This window comes from Pararge aegeria, chromosome 1, assembly GCF_905163445.1.
Source record: "Pararge aegeria chromosome 1, ilParAegt1.1, whole genome shotgun sequence".
NCBI lineage: Eukaryota > Metazoa > Arthropoda > Insecta > Lepidoptera > Nymphalidae > Pararge > Pararge aegeria.
Genome location: NC_053180.1, coordinates 3052741 through 3062800, shown reverse-complemented (window position 1 = coordinate 3062800; position 10060 = coordinate 3052741). Strand labels below are relative to the sequence as shown.

Sequence of the window (10060 nt, the reverse complement as noted above, 5' to 3'; positions counted from 1 at the left end):
ATGAGAAGAGATACAAGTATATAATTCTCCTAACTAAACTTACGATCTCAAAGCTGTGTATCTTTACTATAAGAGACCATTAGACGGCTCAAAGAAGCGATATTCGTTCTGCAAAAAGCTATACATTCGGATCCTGAGCGAAGTGCCAATAAGGCCCTTCTTTTTCATCAGCCTGTACACTTTATACAAACTTTAATCGTCTTAAAACTGTAAAAAGGAATTATCTGTTGGGAATGCTGTGTATAACTAATATTACAATGTTTTGAATAACTTAGTCGGTCTATAAAATCTATAAAATTACATGATTACTCACTTAGTCAATCTATAAAATAATTGTATTAACTTAGTCGATCTAATAAACTACCTAATATAAAAAGTAAAGGTGACTTATTATGCGTTTTTTAGTCTGCTACGAGTGATACTATATCTAATGTTGCGAATATTAAAAATTAACTTAGTGGCTCTTTAAAACTTTGCTAGTATATACAAACCTTAATCAATCTAACAAAAAAATACGAATGAGTGTATGAATGAATACACTTTTATTGTATACTTTAAAATGCAGGAAAAGTTATTAAAAAAAAAACTAGTTTACACGATCTATACAATTAGGCGGTCTTATCGCTACATAGCAATCAATCTCTTTCTGGCAACCGATGGAGTAAAACACTGCTCAAGGCGAGAGATAGGTGGTGCATATAAATAAAATATGTAAGACATGGGTTAATATTATAATGCTATTTACTGTGTACAGTTTCGCAAGTCAGGCATACACCAGCCAAAACCTGAATAATTTTCGTGTAATTGTTAAATGTATATTTTGAATTATAATCTTAATACGATGACTAATGGGTTTCATTTATAAACTTCATAAAAGCACTATACAATGTTTAAATGGAACCGAAATATAACTAAATATTCTTGAGAGTTATATTATTTACTGTCTCTGAGACATATCTGTGGGAAAAGAAATGCAAATTGTTCTTGAGTAAACCACTGCGATAGTGTTAACTGAAAGAATTCAATTCAATTCTTGTTTATGGATTTTGTCTGTGCCAACTGGGCACAAGGTACTTCGCCAATGTCTTGTAGATGAAGAAGGCACGAAGGAGATTGATCGGTGAAACTAATGAAAAGTTAATTTTGAATATGTACCAAGAAATAGTTGTGATTAGCTAGTTAGTTCTTTAACCTAAAACAGCACAGACAACACATGCATATAAATCTAACACGGATATTTTTTATTCATTATACTTTAATTTTATTACTTACTATATATTTACATAAAAATCTACAATAAGGACTGAAAACAAACATTAAAAAACATTTAACACTCAAAGGACGGGGGACTTTGGGAGGAAGAACGTCATAGAGGGGATAAGAAGTTTGGGACAGTTAAAAATAATGTGAGTTATAGTGCCCTCATCCAAACCACACTCACAGATGGAGTGGTGCCTTATCCGGAGTTTGGCCAGATGAACAGGTGTGCAAGCATGACCAAGACGCAAACGGGAAATTGTGGATGAAATCCAGCGATTTTTACTCCGAGAGTGACAAAACCAGGGTTTTCTTGGTATGTTTTGTTGGATGGTAGCGTAATAACTGAAAGAAATTACATACAGCAATATCATTCATGCATGCATTCAAAGCATGTGACGCGTCGGGAAGCATAGGTACTATGCGTGTGTCGGTCTTATGTCTTTAATAGGGTTGTCACCAGCTAACACTTGGAATTTTTTGAAGTTTGTATGGAAAAATAAATATGCTTCTTTTTCATTAATGTTTTTACAGGACGATTCCTTATGAAATATACTTGTGCATCCTTCAACATTATTTTGTAGTTCGGTAACACGTTGTATATTTATATATTTATACATTATAGTTAACATTTGGTATTTATACTATATCTATGCATATGTATTGCTATCTTTATTCTAATTCTAATTGGAACAATTATTGCTGTGAGTACCTATTCAGCATTTACCTATACCGATTTTCTAACATTCTGGGGCTTCTGGAAGAAATCTTTTCAGAGATAAGTTGTCCTTGTTCACGTCTTGTCCTATTTATGTTTATTTATTTTTTTAAATGAATAAAAGCGAACCAGTATAAATACTATCCATTAATTATTAATATAGTATAGTTAATCAAAGCTAGATGGCGATGTGTGTTATTTCATAGTATATTTATTGATTGTACTCCCAGTGTTGGGCTGGTAAAGCGGTGATAGTTTAGTGAATAAGGCTTGTGCTTCTCTTTCCCTGGGGACCGAGTTCGTTCCCCGGCTAGCACCTCTCAACCTTTCGGAGTTATGTTCGTTTTTGAATTAAAATACCACTTGCTTTAACGGTGAAGGAAAACATCTTGAGGAAACCTTCGTGCCTGAGAGTTATAAATAAAATAAATAAATATACTACGACAATACACACATCGCAATCTAGTCCCAAAGTAAGCGTAGCTTGTGTTATGGGTACTAAGATAACTGATGAATAGTTTTTATGAATAATATACATAAATACTTATAATATATAGAGAAACACCCAGACACTGAAAAACACTTATGTTCATCACACAAATATTGTCCAGTTGTGGGAATCGAACCCACGGCCTTGGACTCAGAAAGCAGGGCCGCTGCCCACTGCGCCAATCAGTCTGCGCCGTCAAGTTCTCCATAATGTTCTCAAGGACGTGTGAAGTCTAACAAGTCGCACTTGGCTAGCATGGTGGACGAGTCTAAAGCCTTCGGGTAAAGTTGATAATCATAGGTATCACAGTTGTAACTACCTTGTTGGTCTATTGGTGAGCGTGTTCGACTGGAGATCATGAAGTCCCAGGTTCGATCCCCGGGTCGGGCCTATCAACAGTAGGTATATTATGCGCAAATTGGGTTTGTCTATCAAGATATTCTTAGTAAAAGCCCAAATGAGCGGTGATTCACACTCATGACTCGGAGAGCACGTTAAGCTGTCCGTTTTGCGACATCCCATTGGAGAATGAGAGTAAGGGAATAAACATTACATTTTATTTTTGTATACAGACGAGCGCTTGCCTAGATGCCTATTCACTCTTGATTGGAAGGTACTCATATTGTAGGTACTGGGGAAAATGGAAGCTGGACGGGCATTCCGGCTCCTTGCATTGTGAATCAGAAACGAAGATGCAAAGTGCTTCGTGCGCGACTGTGATGCAGATCCTTAAATCTTTGCAGAAACCAGTATAAATCTAGTATTGTTTGTTTATCTTGAGAATAATAATTCTTTTTTTTGGGATATTAAGGTCGGTCAGACCACTAATCCGCACTGGGCCAGCTTGGTGGACTACGGCCTTGACTCCTTCTCATTGTGGATGATATAATTCGCGAAGTAACTCGTTTCTACCGAGCGGCCATGGGATCACAGGAACTACGCGGAGGGGTCCCCTGAAACTTCATCATATCGACCGATAGACGTAGACTAGACATAGGTCTTTTGTACAGTTTCAAAATTCCACGGTTTTGTGCCGCTTGAAGCCAGCCACTACATGGTAGGTAGGCCTGAAACTTTGTAGGAATAAATACCCTCTAACAGGTTAGCCCGCTATATCTTAAACCGTATTAAATGTTACCACCAGCACGTTTATCGTAGCCAAGAGACAAGAATTATACCCCCAAACAAGCGAAAAATAAAGACAGCATGACGCTAGAACACTTGGCCGCTCGGTAACGCTAATATTGCAGTTATGTTAAACCAATGTAATCAGTTTCTAAGCGTCTTATCGCAACGCCAAATCACCTGACATTTGGGTGGTAGGTTTAGGTAGGTGAAAATTGGTGTGGTGGGTGGCTTCGGCTGTGGGTAGCACAGCCGAAACCACCCACCACACCAATTTTTTTAATAAGACAGCATGACGCTAGGACACCATGGCAGCTCGGTAGAAACGCTAATATTGCAGTTATGTTTAACCCATGTAATCGGTTTCTTAGCGTTTTATCGCAACGCCAAATCACCTGACATTTGGGTGGTAGCTAGCCACAGCCGAAGCCACCCACCACACCAATTTTTTTAATAAGACAGCTTGACGCTAGGACAAAATGGCAGCTCGGTAGAAACGCTAATATTGCAGTTATGTTTAACCGATGTAATCGGTTTCTGAGCGTCTTACCGCAACACCAAATCGCCTCACATCTTTGAGTGGTAGCTAGCCACGGCCGAAGCCCACCAGACCAACCAAGGAAATTCAGAAATGCCTATAGTACCGATCCCTGGACCCACCAACGCTCGTCATCGAGGTGAGGTATTTTTCAATCTAATTTCTATTACAAAGTTGTATTAAAGTAGTTTATGTTCTATCAAGATAATGAGTGACTGTAAAGACTCCATCATCTATAATTTTGATAAGAATAACCATATTTATAAAGATAAAAGAAAATAACATCAAATAGAGGTAAAGTTATATAATGGTTGAGAAATAAAATGAGTTATTGTTGTGACAAAATTTGTTTATTCATTAAATTCAAACATATTGCTTATCCGAATTATTCCCGAAAGATTTTTAAGCAATTCATTTCTAAGTGCCATTAAGTATTTATGGCATGCGAACCTACATCTTGTCATGATAAGTTACTCGGAACAATGTATGAACATAGAAGTATTAATTTTATGACTAGCATTCAAAGTTACCAATTTGTTCTTATGCTACTTCGTATTTCCCATACTTAATACATTTCCGTAAATGAGGACTGTCATGAACTTTTACGAAGGTGTCGTAAACTTGACGTTATGACAGGTCCAACGGATCATGTCCCACATACAAATGGTTGTCATATTGTTTTACCTTATCTCATTAGTCTTATAAAGACTCTGTCAAAATCCCTACTCGCTTGTTAATATCGTAAATACGTATTTGGTTTTAGGTTCATCCTTTTCACGCAGAAACGAATGAGCCTTGTTACTCAGGGATTTAGTCACGAGTCTTCAAGCGTCATATGCTTCTTTTCATACCCAATCATGTATCGGCGTATTTTTGATAAAGCTCGGACAGTTGTCAGGTTTAAGTAGGTATGTCACACTTAACTTCAGATTTTTAATCAGCATCTTTCAACATGACCCTCTTATCCGGTTTCTACGCAGCATCGTACCGTAACGCTAAATCGTAACGGCCGAACAAGCTTCCTGCCAGACCAGACAATTAAAAATACAGTAATTATAATCCAAGTCGTCAAAAATACTAGCACACGTTTACTGATATAAATAGTTAAGACTCATTCAACGTTCATTCATTGTTCTGAGTACATTTAATTTGTTTTATTGTAGTGCATGATTGACATTATTCCCGATCCGTCTGCCAATTTGTGAGGTAGTTGTGTTTAACGAACTATACACAAAATGTCTCACCCACTGCACTGCACATCATGTGTGTTTGAGACGGGCATCGTATGCCAGCCTAACATACAAAATACTCCATTAAGATTAAGATAACGGATATAACTTAGATACCGTATAGTATACTGTATACTTCTTTTACAGCATATTAAATAAAAAAATTATAAAATCAAATTTTTGTCATATGAGTATCTGGCCTGAATTAAAAGCATTTATAATAATATTGTTATTATAAATTGGCAGCTGTAACAAGTAGATATAGGTAACTGAGCTTTGGAGGTAGGAAGATGTGTTCTTATATATAAGACTAGTTTTTAAAGTCATACAAAAAATGAAATGGCCTTTAAGTTTTTCACAAAAATAAATCCTTTATATGGAATAAAGTATAGTTTTCTAAAATGAATATACCTTAATAAACTCGTAAAATAAATCGTTTGTTTTGATACATTATAAAACCTCATTGATTTTTAAGATCAAATCTACCTGTCTTGTTCAGTTTCGGCTGCATGCGATGACTGTCTCATAAACTCTCCTTTTATATTATCAATTTTAATATAATAAAGGTTAATGTATTTTTCAAAGTTCTATCAAACCAAGACTATATATCAACCAAGATTATAATACAACCAGAAAAAAAGATATAATCTTAGCATGCTTTATGACAGAAATTTCTAGTAGTAATATTTATTTTATTGAAATTGATCATCAATTTAATTTAAAGTTCGAGAAAAGCAACATAAATTTATCAACTTCTTATCAGCAATTTCAAAATAAAGTAAACAAAAAAAATACAGACATAATAAACAATTTTTCTGTTAAAGCATGTTTTACATTGTACATGTATTTGAATTTACATTAAAAGTGGGTGCAGACCTTTACATTCCTTTCATGAAATAATAAAGGAAAATTTAGAAAAGAAAAAGCATTATGTCTATGTAATAATCAAAATACATGGTTTTGAAAAAATATCGCCAAACAATCACTAGACTTGAAATAAAAATTGACAATATTAAAAAAAAAAACTGAGCAATTTGATTCTTTATGATCATCATACATCAAAATAAAAAAAAAATACTATTTTGTTTTACATTTCCATGTAAACGTTAGTTAGTAATATTGCCTATACACAAGTTTTTAAGTAAACAAATGTCATATTGGTGTAAATCTGCAGTTTTGTATGAATGTCCAGACATCATGATTCCATACAAAATTGGCAGATTAGAGCCCTCGCCCACGGCGACTTTTTGTAGCGATGCTGTCGCGCATTTACTAAACGCACGCCAGCATCACTACTAACGCGTGTTAGTCGCATTTGCAACGCGCTACTGCATCGCGACTGTATCGATGCAAACGCGCGACCGTGTCGGACGACATCGGGGGAAGAACGGAGGGAGGGCGGTGCGTGAATGGAGAACCGAGCATCAGTGCAACACAGACAGGTCGAGAGTGCTGTTGTCCGTCACATGCGTAAAATGGAGTCGTTCGACACTGAATCATTTATTATGGCAATTCAGAACCGTCCTGTAATATGGGACTCGCGTCTTCCTGAGTATTCGAATAAGATTGCAAAAAGAAAGGCATGGGAAGAGATAAATGAAATATTTGATTCAGAATTTGGAGAAAAAACAAATAAAGAAAAGAATGCTTGTGGTAAGTTATTTAACTTTATTAAATTTTATCATTATAAATGTAGATGAGTGGTGAGAATTAATGAGATATAGATGTTCCAGAATAAGTGAATTAAGTTACGTTTACAGCCCTTTCTAGTTACTTATAGCTATTTTAGGTGAAATTATTTCAAATTTTTGAATCTTGCCACGGTACAGAACCTACACCGGTGAAATAGTCAGTATATATGTTTCGGATTGCAGTACCACTTAGTTCTGATCTTCGTCTTCCAATTAAAAGTAAATTATCACTGGCAGGTGGATCTTGGAATCCGACTATACTCAAAGTGTGATCAAACTTGTACCCATCTCGCTTACGTATAAAATTGTGCAATACGCAACACGCTTTAACAATATTCGTAGCAAAATCTACATTAACGTTTATGGGCCGGTTGAAAATTTTAAATTTGTTACTCAATATACCAAACGTACATTCAATATAACGCCTTGCGCGCGTCAAACGGTAATTATATATTCTCTTCTTTCGTGGTAAATGTTTACCAGCGTATGGTCTTTGCAAGTGTTGTGATAAAGCAAATCCTTCGTCGCCAATAAACGAAAACGGTATAGGTATTCCATTGTTAGATATAGGTCTTGGTTGAGGTAAATTATAATTTCCTTGTCGTAACTTTTTTACCCATTCGCTGCTGTCATGTATTGTTGAATCTGAGCTCTTTCCATAACATCCGACATCTATATCTATGAAATTGTAATTAGCGTCACATATTGCTAACAAAACGATGGAAAAAAAATGTTTGTAATTGTAATATTCTGAGCCGGTATGACATGGTTTTATAATTCTTATATGTTTTCCATCTATTGCTCCAATTAAGTTAGGAAAATTAGCATGTTTCATAAATCCTTCAGCGGTTTCTAAATGTAATTCTTCTGTTGGCTCTGGCATGGAGATGTCTTTTACTTTTTTCCATATTACTTCCACAGTTTCCTTTACAATCGTACGTGCAGTAGTATGTCCACATTTAAAGTCCAAATGAAGATCTGTGAAATTACATCCAGTTGCTAAGTACCTGTAAAAAAAGGAAAAAAGAAAATAAAGTAATAAAAAATACATACCTACAAATATATAAATCACGCCTGTAAACCTGTAATCCTTGTCGGGGTAGGCAATTTAAGGGTGATATTCATTTTAACTCTCCGAGTCAAGATGATCCGAGCTAAATAGGGATGCCAAGGTCGTAAGGTTCTAGCTCCATTTGCATTAATTTTTCAATTGCATAACAATAATAAATTTGTATATCTTTTTTCAGCTATTGAACTCCAGAAAAAATGGAAAAGTTTAAAAGATTGCTTTAACAGAGAACGGCTGAAAGAAAAAAATTGTCCCAGTGGGTCCGGGGCTAAACCCAGAAAACAATATGTTTACTATAAATTATTGTCATTTTTACAACCTTTGACCGAAATCAGACCACCAAGTCGACCTACAGTTACTGAGGAAAACGACTCCGAAGGCTGTTTGGAATCTTTTGTTATTCCAAAATCAAAGAAGCTTAAAACAAGTGATGGCGTTGATGATGCACAAAACAAATTATACGAAATTCTAACTGAGAAATTGAACAAAGCCACGCCCGCCATTCAACATCCAGATCAACATTTTTTACTTTCACTTTTTCCACATTTTAATTCCATAAAAGAAGAATATAAACTCGATGCGAAAGCTGAAATGATAAATTTGCTTCGCAAATATAACAATATGGCACAAACGTCTGCATACACCAGTCACTATGGATATCAGTCTGGATACCAAAGCTACGACACAACTCCTGCTCGTACAAGCAATGAAAGTAGTGTGTCGCAACTAATAAATAGCTACCACTCGGCGCCAACGCCTGCTGGTGCCAATGTCAATACTGCAGGTAGTTCATTGCAACATAATGATAATGATAATGAATATAATTACAGTAATGATGATTCTACACAAGATTCTATTATCACAAACCTATATTCGCCGTAAAGTAAAAAGTAAGAAATTAAAACCTTAATTAAGTTTAAGTATGATTAATATTGAATTATAATAATTATTTTTTTAAGTTGTGATTAAAAATGTGCAAAAACTATTAAAAGATAATTAACATAAAATTTGGTTTTTCTTACCTTAAAGTTATTGTTAGTCGTTCTTCAGCTGATATACATTGTCTCATCACTGTATTTCTGCGTGTCAACTCTGGTTTTACAATGGAAAGCAATTCACAAAACGTCGAATATGACATTCTATAACAACTTCTGAATTTGAGATCATAGGATTTTAGTATTTTAAACGTTGTTACATGATGTCCACTGAGTAATCTCTCTTTATTAAATGGGTGCATCCAATATTGACGCTGCTTTCGTTGCCTGCGCTTCGGCTGCTTACGTAAAAGCAGCACCAAAGACAACGTGACTAATGTTGCCTCAACGGAGTCCATCTTGCAACTGTAGCGATCGCAGGTATTTTTGTGCTGTTACTGAATCGCGTTTGCATCGAGACAGAAGCGCGACAGTATCGCGTTTGCTTCGCGACTGAATCTAAGACCGTGGGCGAGGGCACACAGCTAGCGACCGTTTCGCGACTGTATCGCTACAAAAAGTCGCCGTGGGCGATGGCCCTTAAAGCAATGTCAACTTGTTGACATAAAAACTTCCATTAGCAGTGGTTTGCACTTCATACATGCATAATTGTCGATTGGATTTTCTGACAAGGATTTTGCATTGTATAACCTCCCCTCAACTGCCTACACTATTCATTATTCCAGTGCACACCACTGCAATATGCATGGCAAAAAAAAAAACAAATAAACCTGTCAAGTAATTGTATACAAAACCTAAAGCTTGATTTATACGCAATAAGCAATATCAACTGTCACTGAACATGGGATTTTTCCATTATTTATTTTAAATTAATCTATAAAATATAGTACAGAACGCGTCACTTAAGTTGAACCAGGAGGGTAACTAAAGGTTATGTATAACTTGACAGCATGTTTATTCAAAATACAGTTGCTATAAGCCCCTTACAAAAGTCTCATTCCACCCTGC

At 35.6% G+C, this 10060-nt stretch overlaps 2 protein-coding genes across 2 annotated transcripts; one reads left to right on the top strand and one right to left on the bottom strand.

Annotated features, from left to right (window-relative positions):
- The first annotated feature begins 6591 nt into the window (after positions 1–6591).
- LOC120637640 lies at positions 6592–9146 on the top strand. Its single transcript, XM_039909592.1, has 2 exons — positions 6592–7010; positions 8296–9146. Exons 1-2 carry the CDS (start codon positions 6767–6769, stop codon positions 8997–8999), a joined length of 948 nt encoding a protein of 315 aa, XP_039765526.1. The 5' UTR covers positions 6592–6766; the 3' UTR covers positions 9000–9146.
- LOC120637580 (protein ALP1-like) lies at positions 7006–9477 on the bottom strand. Its single transcript, XM_039909464.1, has 2 exons — positions 9140–9477; positions 7006–8055 (listed from the first exon to the last, which is right to left on the bottom strand). The coding sequence occupies exons 1-2, from the start codon at positions 9448–9450 to the stop codon at positions 7158–7160; spliced, it is 1209 nt and encodes a 402-aa protein (XP_039765398.1). The 5' UTR covers positions 9451–9477; the 3' UTR covers positions 7006–7157.
- Positions 9478–10060: the final 583 nt, after the last annotated feature.